The 21634-nt window shown below is 44.1% G+C and overlaps 1 protein-coding gene across 2 annotated transcripts; it reads right to left on the bottom strand.

Annotated features, from left to right (window-relative positions):
• Window positions 1-81: 81 nt before the first annotated feature.
• Window positions 82-21454, bottom strand: rab40c (RAB40c, member RAS oncogene family). Of its 2 annotated transcripts, XM_085272210.1 has the most exons (7): window positions 21174-21454; window positions 20260-20441; window positions 14069-14129; window positions 10335-10395; window positions 10184-10261; window positions 6694-6916; window positions 82-6193 (listed from the first exon to the last, which is right to left on the bottom strand). In XM_085272210.1, the coding sequence occupies exons 2-7, from the start codon at window positions 20399-20401 to the stop codon at window positions 5919-5921; spliced, it is 840 nt and encodes a 279-aa protein (XP_085128336.1). In that variant the 5' UTR covers window positions 20402-20441; window positions 21174-21454; the 3' UTR covers window positions 82-5918. The 2 variants fall into 2 exon arrangements, with proteins under 2 accessions (XP_085128336.1, XP_085128335.1); XM_085272209.1 differs by having other exon boundaries at window positions 20260-21454.
• Between the last annotated feature and the right edge of the window lie 180 nt (window positions 21455-21634).

Raw genomic sequence — 21634 nt, 5'->3', positions numbered from 1 at the left:
TGCATGAAATGATTTATAATTATTTATTTTTTTGAGGTGTTTATCTTTTGGGCTGTAAAATAAACAAAATCCTGAGACAGGTTGACGTCAACATTCAATACTTTTATTGTGAAAAATCTTCATACACATCGCCTTAAACTGTACAATCAATAATTTAAAAACAAGAAAGAAAAATGTTCAGCTTGATGTTTAAAGATCATTACCTCTCTCTCACACTCACTCTCTCACACTCACTCTCTCACACACACACACACACACACACACACACACACACACACACACACACACACTCTCACTCACACACACACACTCTCACTCACACACACACACTCTCACTCACACACACACGCGCTCAGCAGCTTCAGCCAAAACGACAGGAGTAGTGTTTTACTGGTCATTTTTCTTCTTGCTGTTACAAACATTCCCACAATCCTCTGAACGTTTTTGTGGTTATTCAAATAAAAAACTGTGGCTGGATGAACAAACACAACAACACACGAGGTTTGTTGTGCTGATGTCGAGAAAATAAAAGCCTCAGAGTGGGAGAAGCTAAAAACCTAAAAATGTTGGCAAAGAGATGAAACCTGATGGTGAGAGTGTTTTTCCATTCATGAACTTCCGTAACAAACGTTTAAAATACGTGTGAAAACTGCAGGAGAAGAAAACTGCTGAACCACGCTCACAGGCTCCTCATCAGGAGGACAGTTTCTTCACTTCCTGTTGTTGTGACTACGAGAGTTTCTGCACGTTTACTAAAAACCATGTGATCATCACTGCTGATTTCCTTTTATTCAGCTGTGCGTCAAACGTAAAAGTTCCTCCAATTATTTACATGTATCTTCCATAGTGTGCAATAGGTCGGCAGCCTTAACATGAAATTTCCCACTCGTGGTACTAATAAAGGTATCTTATCTTATCCTGGGACTCCATCAGAGCAGCGCCGCATGACTTGCAGATCAGGAATGACCTTATTTATCGCCGCCCGGCCTTTCTGTCAAACAAGCTGACTTTCCTCCCGTTGCTTAAAGGCACCCACCTTCCTGAACCTTCTTCTGACTGGCTAAAGTCTGGATGACTGCTGAGGGGCCGTTTTAAGTATTTGTGAGCTGTGCTGTCTGCAGAAAGGACGGGATGAAGAAATCTGCTTCTCTAAACCTTAATCAGAGCAAAAAGAGGCTGAACTTTGGCTTAACAGGGTTACATTTACATATTGTTGCCTCATTATTAGAACCAATAGACATGTTTAATATAGAAGTCTGGCATTATAACAGAAACATGCAGAGTGCTTTAAGTGTAGTTTACAATCCTGCATGAAATGAGGGGTATGTCGAAATTTTTAGGACTGAAAACACAAAAACATTTAAAATGAATCGTCTTAATTCACATTAAAGTTAGTAAAATGATGTCACAGAGAGTGGACATGCCTAATATTGTATCTCAGACCATCCAATTGCACGTGGTAGCCAATCAGAAGAAAGCTGGTTTAAACAGGGAGGAGCTAAATTACTCTGTTTCAGGCAGAGGATGAGCTGAGGGGCTGCACAGAGGCTCGGTTTCAGATAAAGAAGGGTTATTCTGAACTGTGAATCATGCAAAGCTGCTCTGAGGGAGCTGGAAACGAGCTGAACAGGTCAGCTGTAAATCTACGTCATGTTTCTCCTTTAATCAGCGACTCATATCTCTGCAGTTTATCGAGAACTTAAACTCTGACTCTTCTTTATTTGACCTTTCAGGTGACTTGTGCGTTATTTTAGATGAACAGCATTCAGCCCGATCGAGCTTCTATTTTTAGAAGCTTTGCACTAAAACACTTTCAGTGAGAGGCCGAGCACAGATGCTGTTTACTGGGCTGAGATCAGTGAACATTAAACCACCATAAACAAGACTCATCTCATGGTTTGGCTATTCTTAGAGAACATTAGGCTGGTCCTGAGGGTGCTGCTGGAACTACAGTTAATGTGTGTGGTGGAGGAATAATCTGACTCTGGATCAGTGGCGGGCATCATTAAAGGTTAGAAAGGAGACAAAACAAAACCGAGCGGATGGAGAGACGCCACAAAACCTGGAAGCGCAGAGAAAAAACGAAGGAAAAGAAGGCAGAAGCAGAAACTGAGGAGGAAACAAACCATGCAGCGAGCAGAGAGGAAGAAAGAGACAGAGATGAAGCTCTTCAGAGATCTATGAAAGGAGCATCTATTATTCAGCAGCTATGAATCATGGGACAGCGTGCGGAGGCGGCGGTGCAGATCAGAGGCAGAGAGAGAAGAAGACCTGCTGCTTTGGTTCCCGTGGGAGATCCAGTCGGAGGAGTTTAAAACGCAGCGACTCGGAAGACTTCACGTGTTCCGGCTCGTTTCTACACGAGCGGCCGCTCGCGCACGGAGGCCGACGCTGCGCTGACGAGCAGGGCGGGAACACGGACGGCAAACACGAGGCGGACGGTCATTTAATTCCACCCTCGTGGTCGCAGCTTAATTCAATTATCAAGAGCTCACGTTTAAACGCAGTCTGCTGTGTTTTGTATTTCAAACATCAGGAAAACCAGCAGCAGACATCCTGAACACACGTCTGTGCTTCAGTCCTCTGAAAGGACCTGCAGCTCGCTCCCACCTGACCTCTGACCCCCTCAGAGTCAGCTGATTTCTGCTGAGTGGTTTATTTAATGACGCCGTGCAAAGTTAAAAAGTTATCCCAGCAGACGTGTGCGATACGCGGCCACACGTCTGCTTTTTTCTACATTTGACACCGCGGTCGTCTTCTAACTCCGACTCCTTCTGGGTCTAAATTATTAACTACTGCAGTTTTTGTCACTCGTGAAAGGAGCTGATGGTTGTGACGGAAATGAAGGCGAGATTTTATCTTCAGATTGAGACTCTGAGTGGGCGGAAACTGATTTGGTCGCAGTTTTATCAAAAACACATTATTGATTTTCTCTGAAATGTGACGCAAACCACAGAATAAAAAATTGCAAACAGCATAAAAAAGGAAGTTAAGCATCCTGAAATGAAATGAAACTGTTTATGCTTCCACTGAGAGAAGGCTTTTTAGATTTTTAACATGTCCCGATTAATGTTCTGCTCTGTGCGACGTCTCAAAAAGTGAAACGAGTCGATTAAAATGAAAATGTTCCTGTCGGCTGACACTTTGCTCTGAGAGTTGGTTATGAAAGACAGCGAGTGACATTCAGAGCGCTCCGATAAACACGGGTCACTGTTTACTATCAATACTGGAAAGTTTCCACTGCAACACGAGCCTGACCAGCCGCTGCGACTGGTTTCCTGTTTGCCCTCATCAGAACTTCAACTGTCACATCATCAACAGCTTCAGAAAGCCTCGGGCGTCGCTGCCTCTCCCCACGAGAGCTCAGGCAGACTGAAGCGTATGGAAACACCTCCGCAGACAGACGTGCGGGACGCCCGCAGCTACAGCAGTCACAGGAGCGCAGTAAGCTAACAGCTGAGGGGACTGTGTGGGTTAAAGATGTGACCGGATGGTTACAATGACTCGCCACCCAATGAAGAGCAGCAGCTGTGCTCGGGTTAAACTCGTGAAAATAAAACCAAACATGTTGTTACACAAAGAGCGGGCGCGACACTCAGCGAAGCCCGAGTGATCGCCGATCCACCAAAATCACCAATCAGCAACCAAAACATAAACACGTGAGCCAATCATGTCGCAGCAGAGCTTCAGGACCGTTTCAGACAGAGCCAAGCTTCATCACAGTAAATATGATCATTTTAATCGGAAACAGCACCCCGATGCTTCAGCGCCGTGTTGGGAAACTTCAAACTGCATTTTAGGCCAAAGAAAAGCTGCGTGCTGAGGCTCTCTGCCCACGCGTTCAGATCTGAGCACAAAAACACTGTGGAGATTTCCTCTGTGCTACTTCTGGCTCCTAATTAACAGTTTGCAGTTTTCAAATCTGCACGATCGGCCGGTTTTCTTTGTCTTCTATGACTTTAAGTTCATTCAATTTGAACTTTTTGCAGTGAAAATCTGAGAAATTCAATGACAGCTGGAACATCTTTCAGCAAAGTTAGTGTGATTTGGGTTTTATTAATCAGTGATCAACTGTGACACTGCAGCCATTAGGGTGACACCATATATTTGCTTCACTTCTTTGTGCTCAATTTAGAGGTTCAGCTGACGATTGAGTCATAAAAGAGCGAAAAACCACAAATAATCTGTTTAAAATGCAATAAAACCCCAGAAAAGCAGCATTATTTAATGAAAAATCACTCGGTCCCTCGTCTCTGGGTCTCTCAGAATCAGCTGAATTTTTTATGTTCAATAACTTTAGTTTATTTAATGAAGCCAAGCAAAATTTTACCATCACACATGAATATCTTCAGAGTTACAGGCCCTCTAATTACATGGGAAAGGGTCCAAATTTGCAGTTATTCTGCATTTTTTGATCCGTCACAGCTGACATATCCATGTGAAACTTCCAGGGCTTAAAAAGATGTTGAAGCTCTGTTAAAAAATGCAAACGAATCGGTTTTAAACCCACTCCCAGCGTCACAGTTTGTGCACGAGTGTGAGGAGACGCATGTATAATGTTCTTAATCCACCCTGATGTACTTCAAGATGCGATAACTCTGAAAACATTCAGAATGTGAAGGCTTCATTAAACGTGCTGAACTTATCGTACGTTGCTGTTTTCAGTGAAACCAACACATGGATTAATGGACTGCAGCAGTGTCACTATCTGCTCCATTACCAACACGTTTGGGTGGAGCATCGCTTCGAGGCGAGTCTGGATCGGCGGCACGTTGTCAGAGAAGCAGCAGGTGAGCGCAGACGAGACTCTGCTGAGTTAGAAAGGTGCGACACGACAGGTGAGGCGTGAAATCTGAAAAGCACGATGTCAGGAAGGAGTGGGGGGAAAATCAAGTCGCTGAAGCTCTCGGATGAAAAAGAAAACAGATGCACCACTGACACATAACCACACTCCACACTAGAACACCAAATGTGGATCACTCCTCCACTGAAAATAGTCCCAAGCACATTTCCACCTGTCTGAAAAGTTCAGTTTGGGTTTGTACATTTGATTGGCTGACTGTCACATGTGAAATATTGAACAACAAACACATTTTCCTTAAAAAAAATGTATATAAAAAGCGTGTTTAAAAGTATAATTCATCACATTTGGCTGCATTTAAGCGACAAATGGAGTCCATCAGAAGATCAGAAGCTGAAGGGACTGCAAACTAAAAATAGGAAACTCTTTCTAATTCATGGTTACTGTTGTGCTTTTAGCGATCTATCTGCTGCATGCTCGTTCACTTGGGCTCAAGGCACACTAACAAGTCTGGACTCGGCTCGGGCCGGGTCCTCCAGGGGTTTGTTGGGGGGGTGGGGCCTCTAAACCTCTGTGGATTTATAATATAAAATCACTTTAAAACACGTGTGCTGACAAAAAGCGACTGATCCTTTCTAGTGTTTTGATGGTTAGCTTATCAGTCATAGAACAAAAAATAACGGAGGTGTGGACAGAAAAAGGAAACAGGAAAGGTGTGAGAGTGAAGGCTGCGGTGATGCACAGACACTGAGCGGCGTGCATCATGTAGAGTAACGAAATATGCGTTGGTGAGGGATCTCTGTTCATGTAGTAGCCTCTCCAGCAGGGAGGAGTTTCTGGAGTCTTTTCCTCTTGTTTTAGTGTAAATAAGATCAAAACATTTGTAGTTACTCTCTAAATTTCCTGAGGCACCATTCGAACCCCTCCCCCTTCACCTGCAAAGAACATTAAACACTTGAAACATGACCTCGTGTAGGTGGGAGGTAGCGCTCATGCATCCCTTTATCCATCATTCCTGCTCTTCGGGTTCAGGGATTTCCTCCAGCTAACGACACCCTGCACATCTGTCTCCTGATCCCACGCCCGCTCCAAGCTGCGATCCGGGGAGCGGCGCTTGTTAGGAGATCTTACAGTTGCTGCGGGTGCAGTTCTGCGGCGGGCTCTGCGGCGGACGGATAGACTTGGAGCGCTTCAGGCTGTTGCCTTTGGAGCCGCCGGCTGGGTTGGCCAGCGAGTAGGAGCGTCCGTGCATCATGACGGCATTCATTCCGTTGGCCATGGAGAAGGACTTGAGGTGGGACTTGATTGCGACGGGCAGCGGGAGCTTATCGATGAGGTGGACCGGCGTGCAGGACACGATGGCTCTGCAGCAGAGGTCCTGCAGGCTGAAGACTGCAGAGAGGGAGGGCACAGAGACGAGGTTACCATCAAACATCCGTTAAGGGAAAATGTCAGGTTTTAGATAAATGCTTTTTATTACCGATTTATGAACAGATTGTAACAAAACTAGAGAAATCAGACCTCTTTCGACTCTTATCGCCTCGAATAAACTGAGGACTGACACACAGGAGGAAGCTCAGACTGAAAGAGGCGAGTTTCAGCACACTGAGCCCGACTCTGTTCTCTATAAAGTCTCAAAGGACGTGCAGGACATCACTTCCCACTGCTTTATACTGTAATTACACACGAAGGAGACAGAGCGATGACAGGAATGAGCTCAAATTAATTAGTTTGAGCTTGTGTGGCGATATGACATCCATCTGCTGATGGGCTCCACAGTGCTTCACAGACTCATTTTCTCTTGCTCTCGGCGGTAGTGAAAATCCAGTTTAAGTGCAGTTTAACAACCCATCTTTCCTCACTTTGATGACCCCAGCTCCACATCCACCCACCTCTGTTGGGCCTCCAGAACTTCTCCATGCCATGCCTCATGAGGACGATGCGCGACAGCTCCGTGAACGACTCGATGACGTTGAAGTTGCACAGCGGGCTCACTTCAAAGAAGGTCATGCCATTCTTCTCGGCGTACGCCCTCGCCTGCTCGGTGGGAACTTGCCGCTTGAAAGCCAGATGTAAACGGTTACCCACGAGGATCCGAGGCACGCCTGGGGCATGCTGGGAGAAAAAAAAGTGAGATGATGTTTGAATTGGATTATTGGTGCTTTTTGCAACTTTAAGTCCCTGAAAGTAAAAAGGGGTTTTGCAAGTTAAGCACAGGACGTCAGCATGCAGCGCGTACCTCTCTCTAATTCATCCCAGTCTGTTCTGCAAACTGAATGAAACATGACTGCAGTGACCGTCACCACTAATCTGTTTCTTCTCAGAGTTTCTGCTCACTTTTCACACTCAGACCACCTCCAATGACGTCATCTACCTTTGCCATTGGTACAGGTGTTCCACAGGGACCTATTCTTGGTCCTCTTTTATTTATCATATTATTTAAAAGTACTCAGCTATTCACGTATATAAAACTTCTGTAACTATTTCAGACTCTGGATGGATGTCATTAGTACAGGTGTTCCACAGGGAAGTATTCTTGGACCTCTTTTATTTACTCTATTACATCTTTGACTCAAAAACGAATGCACATTTTTACGCAGATGACACTGCGTTATATACCACTGGATCTTCCCTTATCCTGATGACTGCAAAACTACAGCCTGCTGATACATTAAAGAAATATTTCAGCAAATGTAAATGTGTTCTAAACTACGATAAAACTAATCACGTTATTGGTGAGGTCACTAAAAACCATAATTTGGTCTATACTCAAACCCTTCATGGTATTAAAATGTAAAAATTTGATTGGTGTAAAGACCTCGGACTCAGAGTCGATACCACACTGACTCATGTGGAACACCTACCAAGAAAACTGAAGATTAAGTTGGATTTTGCTAAAGAAATACATCTTTTTCCCCTTTTCCGAGGTTGTAAGATCATTCCACAATCTAAAATTTATCTGGACTTGATTGTGGCGATGATGTTTGTATTCATGTTTGGCACATCCTGTCGCCATCGTCTTTAGGTGTTTTCCACTATTAGAAACACCATCTCATATGCCACTGGCTCTTCCAATGATCCCGCACGATAAATTTGCAACCTACAAATTTCTCTATGATGGTGATATTATTACTGTACTGTATATGAAGAAGCCAGATGGTCCTGCTTAGCAGCACTGCATGATGTTTATTTATAAGACTACTTCATCTTACATCTGAGCCCCTGCTGTTGCGTTTAAATATAATAACACTGTCTGGTCACAGGACACTTCTAACATTAGTTGGACGTTTTACTCACACTGAAAACTGGATTTAAATACTTTGCAAACCTATAAGTGAGCAACAAAAACACTGGAACATGTATTTGTCTTTCCCCTTTTGCACATCCTTTTCTTAAGTGTCGGTGTCCCTTAAAATTAGATCTCAAAACTGACCTGTTAAAATAAAGAACACTACTACTACAGAGAAAAAGAAGAAGAAGGTGATTGGTTCAGTTTCTCTGTTTGTTAGCTGGACAGCTCAAAACATTATGCTTGAAAATTTTAAAATCAAACTGACTCAGGAGTGATAACCATCTTAGAAGGACTCTTTACCATTGTGAGATTATCTCATTTTGCCCTATCGTTGCAAATACAATCACATTGAAACCTTCTGGGACTTTTCTCCGCTCTTTAACCACATTTAGTGGCAGATGCATCGGATTCATCCTCGCAGGCTGATCGTGTCTCGTCTTGCGGCTGAATTCACAGATTTTCTGCTGGCTGTGCAAATCATGATGTGTGCAATTTAGTAATAGTATTAGTATCCTCACAGCAGCCGGATTTAAATTTCATTGATGAGGTTATTTGACCAGAACGGTTCTCATTAATCAACAGGAGAAGAAGGACAGAAATGTGAGTCATTATCACCTCTAATCTGAGATCAGTTTTTAAAAAAGGGAAAATGAGATGAAATGACAATACTGTTGTAAGGAGACAGAAGCACAGCAGAGGATTCAGAAAAATTATGTGTCAGCATCTGTTGTGCAGTTCTTAAGAATGTGGTCACGGCCAAAAGTTAAAGGCTGTGACTTTTCATTAGACCCGGTGCTTTTTGGTGCAAATGAGACTCAAACAGCACTCAGATGAACTGTTAAAAGTATTTCCTGTCTTTAATATGTACTGATTTATGTATATAAACATTTAAAGCTTCAAACAGGAAATGCTGACTGACTGAGCCAGAACAGAAGCTTGTTTTTGTTTTTCATACCCAGAAGTTGCAAATCCACACAGCACAGGAGCTGATTGGTCTACAACGTTATCATAACTACTCTGGTAGCTGTAGGCATCACAGATTTGGGGGTTTCAGGACTTGCATTAGACGCACTGCAGACTTTCAGGAAATCTGAATATTTCAAACTTTTTAAAGCTGAACGTCCGTCATTAGGGACCTGCTGCATCATCATCCCTGCACACTTTGCTGTGTTACAGTTTTTTCTTTCCTCTTCTGTTCCTGCAGCATTAGATTTTATCTTTCATCTTGCAGGGATTATCTTAGATTAGTTTGATCTTACACTTTAACTTCGATGCTGAGAAAACATATATGAGTAAGCAGTGAGTTACTTTGTATGTGTGTGTCCTTCCTGCTGATTTGGAAACAAAGAGGATGTCCTCTTTGTCTGTGTGTGTGTGTGTTGGTAATTTTGGCCTTTGGAATGTGCGTTCCCGTTTGGCCTTTCCTGCTCCACCTCCACAGAATTAAACACTTTTAAGGACAGAAATAAAAACGAGATAGTCGACTCAAGAATCTCTGGAAGGTGAAACATAAACAGATGACAACTGATGACAGTTTGCTGGCTGTAAACTGATTACATTCAAATATTTGATCACTAATTTTCTGCAACAAATGTTGCACCAGATTTGCCTGAATATATGTTTAGATGTTCATATATTATTTTTTATCCTTTTTCCTCTGATGTTCACTGGTTTGTGTTACGGCTTGTTTATAGGAATCTCTATAAAGAACTCGGCCAAGAAAGGCTGCAGTTCCTCTAACGTCCAGCAGAGGCTCCAGCAGTTAGTCACTCCCCAGAGACTCCCGACAGAAATAAACATGTTTACAGCCTGACACAGAAACGGTTTTGTCTCTACAGATAATTTCTCCTTCATAACAACAGTACAGGAGGAGAATGTTTTTATAACTCACCTGTTTACATCTGAAATCAAAGTAAGAGCATCAATTAAAACTAAATAATCATTTTAAACACAGCAGGACATGATGTAGAAAAGAAACCAGGCTCAAAGTGTGTGCAAACTCTTTATGCTAATGCAGAGAATAACTCAGGTGTAGGTCACATGGTCAGACTGGATTCATTAGAAACAAAGCCAAACTCTCAAACGCTCACCTCATCGATCTCTCTGATCCACCTGTCGATGCCGTCGAAGGACCACCTGTTGGTGATGTCATACACCAGCAGGATCCCCTGAAGAGAGACAAACGATGTCAGCGTGCAAACTCCAGCAGCATTTAAATGAATGCAGCTGTTTGCTCCTCACCTGAGCTCCGCGGGAGTACGAGCGAAAGATGGTGCAGAACCTGCCCTGTCCCGAGGTGTCCCTGAGGAAAGGCAGCACATTAAACACTCAGGTCTGTGCAGCTGCAAGCAGATAAATCCTTCTTCTGCTTTCGGGGTAAACAGCACAAAGCAGCAGGCTTCAGCCAACAGGACGGAAATCTGAGCCGACTTCTTTTTGGGGGTTTCAGATTCAGCAGAGCCAGCGATGGTCCTCCAAACTGAGGCAAAAACATGCAACTCAATCCCCTTCATCCCTCTATCTACAACACTTTCAGCCTGCTCGCGCTCTGACCCAAACCCTCCATGATCTGCCGCAAATGCCACAAATTTATATCAAAACGTGCAACTTGATCAAAGATAAGAGTGCTTTGGTCTTTGGTTGTGAGTCGCTTTAAGTATTTTTTATAAAATGAGTAAACGACTGCACTTTTTTCCACCACTGAAGTGATTTTGAAACCATCTTAAAGAGTGAAAGGTCCCGCCTACTTTGATGGTTTCCTGGTAAAATACTTCTGAGCACACCAAAGTTTAAATGGGTCACGGAGCTCTGAGGGAACGGCTGTTTGGATCTCTCTCAGGCTTTTTCACAATTGCACTTTAAGTTTTGAGAAGATTCGAGTTTTCCCTTCACTCTGCATTCCAGGGTGATGACATCCACTCCAAGTTCTCTGCCTGGAGATTACTCTGGGGGAAAAAATGTCTTTCCCATTGTTTCACGCCCGGACCCTTCCCCTCCACAAGCACGAGTTCTACATCGACGCGCCGGCATTTTTCTCCTCTTTCACCTGATGTTAGAAAGGAGTTACTGTTATGACACAAACCCCAGAATGGAGAGCGTGCCCAACAAGACTTCCACAGGGACGCATTATAAAACAGCTCCCAAACTTCAGCTGGAAATCAGAAGCAAATTTAATGCTTCAATAACAACTACACTGGGGATGAATCCACCTGGTTAACTATACTCATTATCTAACAAATAACACGGCTGTACTGTGCTAACAGACTGCTCAACGAGCCGATGCCGGCAGGAAGGTCAGATCCGACCTCCAGCTCTCTCAGTCCTCATACAGACGCGTCCCCGGGCAAGACGATCAATCCTAAATTGCTCCTGATGCGCCGATTTGAAGTGTGAGTGACACAGAACAGGCTCTTAAAAGCAGGGAAGAAAGTGCTGCATTAAGGTGTGTGAGCTCTTGAACGTGGCTTGTAGTGCAGAAGCAGTAAAAGTAGAAAAGCATAATAAAACTATCAGTGCATTTACGGCTCCCTGTCATCCAAACATGGGTTCAATATATAAATAAAAGACAGCCAGACGGTAACGACGATGGTGGTGGGGGCTTCAGTGTTTAGACCCAGTCTGTGGTCAGACTGGGTCTTTGTTTGCATCTAAACCTGTGACGTTCGCTGTATCTCACACACTGCATTTCCAACCCACCACTGTGTGAAGTGTCTGTGAGGAAGTTCCTACTACAGCGAGCGGCAGCAGGACTGCACATTCCTACAACTGCATGCACACAGACTTAAAATATGGTAAATCTAAGGACGTCTGAGCCGTGGGCACAAGATAACAATAGACTCAAGGCAGTTTAAATTACATATAATCAGTGCAGGCTGTGGGTTTGGCTCAAACTCAGAATCACTTTATAGTTCTGACTGGTTTATTCTCCAACACAGTAACTTATTTATTCAGATACTCTGCAGGTCAGACGTGAGCTCAGCCTGCAGTCTCACACAGAGCTGTACACACCAGAGAACTCATGATTCTCAGATTTATGCAAACCGGATTGACACATGGAATGAGAATAAAATCTCTTTTTTCAGGTTTAAAAAACAGCTGCTCTGCTTTTCCAAGCAGCATCAGTCCATCTACGCGCTGCCGTCTGAGAGGATCATCTGTTGTGCAGCGTACCAGAAAACAAACATTTTCTGGCTTCTTTACGCCTGCACACCTCCAACTTCACGAACTGCATCCTTACTGAAGTGCTTCTAAAAAAATCCCAAATGTTCATAAAACAGCTGCATGCTGATGGTTTTCCCAAGGAAAATAGTCCCTGTGCTTGTTGGGGACTATTTTCAGCAGCAGATTAATCCACGTCTGGTGCTCCGGTGAGCATTCGTGGCACCAGGACGGCGTATGTGGGCTTGAGTCACAGTAAACTAATGAGGGGACATGTAAACAATGGACAACATGGAGCCTCAGAATAACAAAGTGATTCTTGTTAGGTGAAACAATTTCATGTTGTGCTTTTGGTCTTATCGTGGATTTGATGGTAATAATAATCCCAGAAGTTTTCAGCATCTGCTGTTTTCCAACCCAGAGACTCAGAGGAGCCCGAGTCACCACACAGGAAAAAAAAGGACGCTGAGGATGAAGGAAAAAAAAAAGAGGAAGAGGAAGAGCGGGATATTGACACTGTAAAACAGCGAGGAGAGGAGGCGAGACTGAGGCAGCAAAATAAAGATCCTGCATCACGCAGCTGCCTTCAAACTTCTTTCTTCACACAGAAGACGAGGCGTCGGTTCCCCCCTCAGGAGTCGAATTCCTTGCCCTACTTCCACCAAACAGGCCTCGCCTAGCACTGCAGACAAATACGTGAATCTGCTGCGACTCCACAGATACAGGATTACGTCACCGGCATGACAGCGTGCAAAGAGACCGTGCACGTGCACCTCGCAGCTTTAAAATCATGGCAGTTATGAAAGCTGTGAGCTGAAAGTACGGGCACGTGACAGAAGGGCTGAGACACGGAAGATGATAAGAAAAAACTCAGCGTGGGAAACAGATCTGACTGTAGTGCCAGTAAAGCTGTCTTCATTGCAGTGAGATTCCTCTTTATCTTCAGAAACATCTACTGGACCATCTACTGGCAGGTGGAGGTGCTGTTTACTTCCTCCTAAGGAAATGACTTCACCTGTATGGGAGTTGATGCGAGCTGGTTTCCTCCTGAACTGCCTCTCTCCTGGAGGCTGCTAGCTATTCATTGGCTTTGGTTTGATTGTGCAGCTTCACGTTAGCGCCCGTTCTCTGTGGTCTGCTAGTTTCTGTGCTGTTGTAAACAAAGCGAGGTGGAAGACGGTTCTGCAGTACTTTGACACAGAGGCTGTAATCCAGTCCACTTATTACTGACCCACTCTCTGTACAGGCGTGATGATGCTAGCCACACAGCGTGTGATGCTTTGCATGGTGTGGAGCGCCACAGGTGACTCACAGTTTGTACAGGTGATGTTTGGCCTCGTCCCTGCTGTTGTAAGTTTAGAGTCTTTACTTTCAGACCCATCGTTAAAGTCTGTTTTTACTCCAGTTTAAACTTAATCTGTTTAATATAATCTTCTTCTATTTGTTCATTTTTACAAATTTAAAAACATTCCCTTAAATGTTAATCTGCCTTTGCTCCCCTCACTTCGGCTCATCTCCTGTTGCTTTTAAACGAGCTACATAAACAGTAACTGAGTCACATGCCTCACTTCTTCTCTTCATTCCCTCCAACTCTGTGTTCAGACTTAGAGACAATAAAACTGTTTTTCCAAACACAGAAAACAGAAAGAAAAAAAAAACTGCTATCAATAAAAACTTTTCCCATTCCTCACTAAACCAAAGGCATGCTCCTTGCTCTGCTTTAATGTGACCAAACTCTGGCTTCAGGCCACAGACACATACTGCAGGATTTTAGAGTGGATGCAAGAAAAAATACAAAAATAAAACCGTGTCCTTACCACAGCTCCAGCTTCACTCTCCTGCCGTCCAGGAGAATAGTGGTGGTTTTGTAGTCGATACCTGGACAAGAGGAGAGCGAGAGATGGACATTAGGGAGATAGAAGCACAGAAAACGATAAAAATCAATCAAGTACAATACTCAGTCAGAGAGAGGCTGGAGGAAGTGACTCATCATCACCATGAACACTTGAAACACGACGCAGACGACCGTGACGTTCTTTAAAAATGTCCCAACCACGTGTTTAGGAATGATAACAAACACAACGCCGCTCTTTCATGGCTCTGATTCTATATCTAAACAGTGTATTTCATATGGCTTCAGTTGCATAACAGAAAATATCAACTCCTAAATAATCAGGTGGCAGTTTAACGCTTTGCTGTGCTGCCATAACGTTGGGACTGAAAGCTTCACCTGATCCTTCAGCTGAGTTTACGTTTTAGCCATTACACCTTCATCCGTCCATCACAAAATGCCGTGACAAACTTTTGCGTGTGACCTGTAACGAGCCTTTACACACCACGTTTACCGTTTAGCCATTGTGATGGAGGCGGACTGTGGCGCGGCGCCACACACAGCTAACAGCTCGTTCTGTTCTGTCCTTGTTGTTCAGCTCTGCTCTGACAAACCTGTCAGACCGCTACACCTGCCACCCCACCGCGCCACGTCTGGACATGTTCCTGAGGTTTGCACTGAGCCTGCTTCCACCTGAGGCCTCACAGGTGAGCCACTGAATACTCCGATTCTCACCTCTGATAAGATGTTTATCTTTTCGCTCAACAGGTTCTCGTGTCACTAAATGGTTTAAAGAGCAGAAGCACACAAACGGGTCAGCCTGGAGCTCTGATAAGAAGGGCGAACACTGTAAATAAGGACTCTTTGTTTCTCAGTAAAACTCTTTGAAACTCATGAAATTCTCATGAATGTTCTTCACTGTACCACAGAAACATGTAAAAGTATTCACACAGACAAGTCCTGCGTTACATTCCCACAGTTTCACTTTTCCTCGCTGCCCTTTAAGGCAAAGCTCAGCGAATCTTCAATCCACAGCCATTATTAACACTAATGAAAGAGACAATAGCTCTATCAAATGTTACTGTGTCAGCCTCCGGCGGTTAGCAGGACCACATTACTAAGATCTTCCAATTTTCCCGGCAACATCAAGCTGCTGCCGGGCTAAAGTGCTGAGCTCAGGCTGGCCTAATTGAATCGGAGCGAGTGCAGGGCTTCGTAGCGATCGCTTCCTTCCCCCTCATATCCAGGGTGCACTTAGGACATCCCAGATAATCAATAGCTTCTCTAATGTCTCAGCTGAAAACTGCTTCTATTCTGGGAACGGACTCACTTTGTGGGAGAGACGTGTGAAGCTTCAGGCTTTCAGCTTTTGCTCAGACCGCGTCGAAGAGGCTTTGACATGGTCGCAAATGAGAGCGCCTCATCTAAAAGCGCTGCGCAGTTAAACTCTTTCCACCAGAAACTAAACACAAGCCGACATGCTGCAGACTGCTCCTGTCTCATTCACAAGTCCAACACAATGAAAATGCAGCTTGATGCATCATATTTCAGTTTAATGCGCACTTCCATCTGTCATTTATAAAACCTGCAGACATATCACATTACCAGCCCTGACCATACTGCAGGAAAACACTGATGGACCAGCTGCGCAGTTCATCAGCTGCTTTCACCTGAACCTTCTTCCGTTTTACACCATCAGAGAGTGATCATAAATACTGCATCTCAGGAATCGTGCCACAGGACGAAGCTGCCTGTTGCCACTCAGCAGCATCACGGAGACCCTCCCTCAGTTCGTGTGTGTGTTTGGAGATGGGTACACTTCAGCCTCTCTAAGCCAGATTAAATGTTTCACTGCAACAGCTGCAGGTGATAAAACCCTGGCTGTGACGGGGGTCCTCTCCTCCACTTGATCCCTTCACTTCCAGCCAGTTTGAAAAACAGACGTTTCCCAGAAACAACAACAGTGAGCATAGAATAAATAAATCAGACAAACTCCAAGTCCCACTGTGGACTGAAGCTGGTGGAGTCTGCTCTGCTGGCTCAGTGTGAGCTCGGTGTAGCAGCACATAAACCAGTTCTCCACCTGCTAGTTGGAGATTCTCTCCATCTTACAGATCAGAACTGCCCTCGCCAGCTGCAGTCGATGCCCGTCCTATTGCAGGACTGGGAACTAATTAACACGGAGGACCACGGACTGAAGAACAGACGCCTACCCTGGTATATATCATAACTGTTTCTACCATCAGAGAGGAAACAGCTTTGAGGTTTTGGACCAACTTCTTAGAGAAGGAAGCAGTTTTTGCATTAAAAAACAACAAAAAAAAATCCACTCAGGACTGTTGCTAGCTGATCAGATGACAGATGAAATGTTTGTTGCTGCCCTGCTGTCAGGCCAGCTCCTAAACAGTCTGTAAAAGAGGAAGCAGCCCCATTTGATGAGAGGAAGATCAAAAGAATTCAAAGAGCTTCATTAAATATGGAGTGCAGAGTGGATCGCAGCTTCGATGGGGATGTTTGTGCCGACGGAAGCGCTGCTATTGATTTCCATTCCTCTGGCAAAGGCAGGCTAGAGTGCCTGCGAGGACCCTGAATATTTCAGAAGGGAAAATCAGGACAGATTTTGATTGGATAACGCTGTCCTCAGGCTGTGATTAGCTGGCTGTCGGGTTTGGGGGTGCCAGCTGGATAGACCGGTCTGTCACATTTCCTGCTCTGTCATTAGAGTTTGTGTGCTTTATCGATCCCAAATCAGACGTCCATCAACGGCACAGAAGATACAAAGACATGTCTGCGATGCACGAGAAGACGGCGACTGTTTTCATTATCAAACCGATTATAGATCGAACAGTTCACAAACCCACCGTTTCATCCATACCGCAACCTTCTTCTCTGGTGAGAATAACTGGAGTTCACAAATCTATGCATGTGTTCATGCTGAGGGTCTCTACAAACAATCCTTATGAACTGAATGATAACAAGGAATAATAAGGAATTAGGGTTTAACCCTTTTTTTTAAACTTATTCTAGTTCAAACAAAGCAGAAGACAGAAGGTCACAACAGTGACGAGCACATTAAAACCAGATCTGGGAATTTCCAAACATCTGGGGATAAATGAAGTAAATCTTTTTATTCATCAAAATGACTTCCATCCTTGCTGGATGTCATTAGTCTAATTTCTTTGAACTATATCCCAGTGATGCTGGAAGAACTGCGTTTAAGCCGACCAGCCAGAAGGAGGAGGCTGTTCCAGCGTTTAGGAGCCTCAAAAGCAGCTAGACGAGTTAACCTGATGATCAGACTGCTGGAACACGGTCTCAGAGAGGCTGCTTTGCAAGCTCGAGCCGTGTCGGGTAATTAACGACATTTTAAAATGATTTCACTTTGAGGCAATAAAGAGAAGCAAAACATGGCTGACGTTAGTTCTAGTTAGCGGCACAGCTGCTGTGCATTAATAATTTCTAAGAGGATTTCAAATAATTTCCCCTGATCTGAGATATGCTTCATGGCTGATAACAGCAGGCTTTAGCAGAGAAGACAATTAAAAAAAGCTGAAAAGACATCTCAGCGCATCAGTTAGACAAATGAGGCTCTTAAACCTTTCTTATTTCAGTGCACAACAATGAAATATCCCCCCAGGACTCGACCAAGCTCAGCCCTGCATTGTGTTATTATTATGATGGACTGGTTCACTTGACAGCATCACCGCTGCTGCTTGCAGGCCGGCTCATTCTCTTCCTCCTTATCTTCTAAAGTGACGGCGGGTTTAGCGCGAGGAACAAAGAACTGGAAGGTAAATGAAAAGTTGAAGCTGGACTAACAGACTGACAAAGTGCCGGAGACGCACTCTCACCGGGTAATTAGTCATAATTAATGCTCGTTTCCATGTGAAGCTTTAAAGCATTTTGATGGTCGTGATTTTTTTAAATGTAAAAGTTTGTCACTTTGTCTGTTTTTAAAGGTGGTTTAAAGCTTTTATAGCACCTATATTAACAGAACAGGCTGTCGTCAGCTGGATTCATACTAGTTTACTCCTCCAGTCTCCATCTGCTCCACTCTGTGTGCGAGGAGGTGCACTCGCAGTGAGACTGAGAGCCGTGAAACTAATGAGGCCAAAAATAACAACAGGGATACTCTCACACTGAGATGAGTGCATTTTTCACTTTACTTGTTATCATTTATTTCATTAATAAACATCAAGTTGACTCTAATGACAAAAACGTGACTCCCATTTTCTTCTTCTTCTGACTGAAATACCAGCTTATTGAATGTACCCTGGTATTGAATTGGTGTCTGCAGATACTGAAGCAAAGCCGCTGGCATTGTATCGGAAACAGAATAAATTGGATCAGTGCACCAACTATGTATACGCCCCAGGTGGCACTCTTCAAAGAAGGATAACAGGAATGACTGCTCAGCCCTCAGCTGACCATGTCCACAAAAAGTATAATACCTTGATTACAGACGGACAGCTGGAGACCCGACGGCTGAGCGCTCCTTCCCGCTATACTTCTAACGGAGTTAGACGTTAGCGGAAGTTAGCTCGCTAGTTTCGCTAGTTACCTAAGCATGATATAGCATGTTCTGACTGAGAGATTTCTGAAAAAAATCAAACGTACAGCTCTGCTATCACTTCCAACATAAATGAAGACAGGAAACTAAACAGCAGTGACGTTTGTAGGGTTACTGAAGTTGGGCTAGCTGGTATATAATGATGTGCTACGTGACCGCTAGCTACACAGCTATGTTAGCATAACATAAACAGTGAAACTTTTTTCCACTCGATAAAAGTTAACGTGAAGGTTCCTGATGGTTAGAGACAAATGCAATCGCATGGCAGGATGCTGTAAACGGACCAAACTTCAGTCAGAACAACTGAGATAATCCATCCACAATACGAGGTTAGTCATTAATATACTGCAACAACATGGGAACAGAGCCGCTGTGATAGAATTCAACATTAATGAATCAATGGTACAGAAGTGGAGGAAGCAAGAAGAATGAGTTTAATAAAGTTTGATTTATCTGACTGCTTTGTTTTGCTTAATGTGCATTATATTCCCGTGCACCTTATGGTCCGAAAAATACGTATTTGACTTTTTTATTTGGCACACTGCAGTTTAATGTTGCAAAGCTCCTCTTTTTAACTTCAGTGGATATTATACATGGTTAACTCAGGATATGTCAGCACATTTCTACTGGAGATGCCTTTTGGTTAAACTTTCATCAAGGAATTTGCATTTGCACTGTTAAATGTTTATATAACTTTAATGCACATAAAAAACAGCAGCTTGTTTAAGTGAAAATAAATGGATGGTTTTTTTGCACTAGTAAAGTTGTGAAGTTGTATTTTGTGGTGGCACGAGTGGCCAAAATGACACCAAAGTGCGCCTTGTGGCAGTGACAAGGATGAAAAAGGTGAGTATAACAGGCGCCACTGTCATGACCTTAGCTTCATCCCAGGTTACGTTCTGTGAGTTTCTGTTTAAAGACTCCTGGTTTCCACTGACTCGTCTGACAGTATGCTCTAAGTGCAACAGAGAGTTAGGAATACATTTTATACATGAAACCTGTTCAGTTATATTTTATTAATGCCATCAGATGAAGCTGTGCAGCAAAGTTCCAGCTGAAAATGCTTCCCACTGTGTCGGGAATTTGCATGTATGCTGTTGGTGATGAATGAGTCATAAAAATGTTTTCATGTTTAGTCTGTTTCACACTTCTGGAGCTGCAGTTAGTTGATCAGAGATCTATTAGAGAGACATTTATTTCAGTTACACCTCACTGAACTCCTACACTGAAGGTGAGACCTTCTGACCTCCATAGCAGCTCAAAAACAGATGATGTTGTTAAACTAAAACACGGCCGGCTCTGTTTTTTCCCCCACAGTTGGCCGCCGCTGAAGGTGTTTAGGAATAAGAAGAGGAACTACGCTCACTGAATAATAACCTGTTTTTACACTGACATCAGAGAAAGCATTGTTTATCCACTATGTGCAACAACAATGCGCACACACATCCATGACCGCCTGACTCACTGCTGTGTTGTGAAGTTCAGTGTATGTGAATGTGTCATTGTACGCTCTCCACAGCAGCGGTGGTGGCGTGCGCAGCTTGTATGTTCAGGACTTCAGTGATGAGCCAGCAGGAGCCCGATCAGCTGAGGTGGGAGTGACTCACCACTACTGTAAGCGTAAGGGGACTCTGCAGATCCATCCTGCAGGCTGTCCAGGATCTCGCCTTTGCCCACGTCGCTGTCTCCTACCAGGAGGAACTTCAGCAGGTAGTCGTAGCTTTTCACTGGGCTGCCCTGGCTGCCCATCCTGTCTCACATGGAGGTCGAGGGAGTAGTCTCCAAGAAGCTGAAGGGGAAACCAAACAGCACCCTTACGCGTTGCTATTCCCTGATACACAGTCTGTTATGCCATGAATGTCCCGCATGCGGGTCTGGGAGTCTTTGTTTTGCCTGCTAACAGTCTTCAAAACTGTAGGTAGTTTAATTTCAGGCAAAGAAAAAAAATAGGAAAAAGGGGGTCACAGTCTCAGAGGAATGTCCTGTTTGGCTGCCAAAAATGTGGTTGTGGAAAGTAAAACATTGTTTAAAGATAAGAGCAATAATAGTTTTGGGAGGGAAGAAAAACTGGCACTGACAACTTAAAATTATGTTAAAAAAAAGAACAAAAGACGTTTCTTTGCGAGATTAAAGATTAAAGCACATATTTAAAGTGTAACTGGAGCTGTGGAATGATTGTTGTAGTTGCAAGAAAATATGATTACTGTCTGCTCTTACTTTAAACTAAGTCTAGCAGCTGTTGCTTATTTTTAAAGCAGATCTTTTTTGTGACACATCAAACTCTCAAACCTGGAGGGTGTCTTTTTGTTGTCATTTCAGCGCAGCTTTCCGGCTAACAACAGACTAGCCCCAGCCCCGCTAGCTAGCTTAGCTATTATCCCTGCTGCTGCTATCCCAGACTGCTAAAACAGTAATCATATAACGACACCAAAGCGCTAATTTTAGCCATGCACAGGTTTAGCTTATTGAATAACTTTCTACAGAATAAAACAACGATGTTGCTTTGTAACAGGCAGCTAACCGCGGCTGGGCTTCAGCTGGAGTCCGAGTGATTTCAGGCCGCCTGGATGGCTTTCTTCAGACCGAGATGACAAAGATTCCAGTAACTTCACTGTAATCCAGAAAATTCCCACATCTGTGGCGGAATCAAAAGGCCGCGGAGCATCTACGTCCAGTCCAAATCTCTGTGAGTGATCTCAGTCCGTGCTGTTTCCATTTTTCTCCATTATCCTCAGTCATAACCACACATAAAGCCCCTCAGTGCTGCTCACGGATACAGCGACGACTGACCGAGTTCAGCGCTGACAGATCCGTGCTCTCTGCTGTCCCCGCCCACCTACAACATCGCCCCGCCCATTGGGTCCGCGCCGACACGAGCCGCGGCTTCCATTGGACAATGGAAATACCCATCAACGCGTGCTGTCAACGCCGCGCAGATGGCGCTGAGAGAATGTGCACAACAAAGATGATTCATTTCTCTGT

The sequence above is a fragment of the Mchenga conophoros genome, linkage group LG4 (assembly GCF_057382185.1).
Source record: "Mchenga conophoros isolate Kocher_MC1m ecotype Shallow Benthic linkage group LG4, M_conophoros_male_GT1.1, whole genome shotgun sequence".
Taxonomy (NCBI): domain Eukaryota; kingdom Metazoa; phylum Chordata; class Actinopteri; order Cichliformes; family Cichlidae; genus Mchenga; species Mchenga conophoros.
Note: the sequence above shows the minus strand (reverse complement) of the source record. Positions and strands in the feature narration are given on the sequence as shown.

Excerpts from the sequence above, each read along its gene's own strand:
- rab40c (XM_085272209.1), bottom strand. The coding sequence starts at position 20,401 with ATGGGCAGCCAGGGCAGCCCAGTGAAAAGCTACGACTACCTGCTGAAG. Across the intron at positions 14,130-20,259 it reads CCCTTACGCTTACAGTAGTG|GTATCGACTACAAAACCACC; the intron begins GTGAGTCACTCC and ends CCTCTTGTCCAG. Across the intron at positions 10,396-14,068 it reads AGAGTGAAGCTGGAGCTGTG|GGACACCTCGGGACAGGGCA; the intron begins GTAAGGACACGG and ends GCCTTTCCTCAG.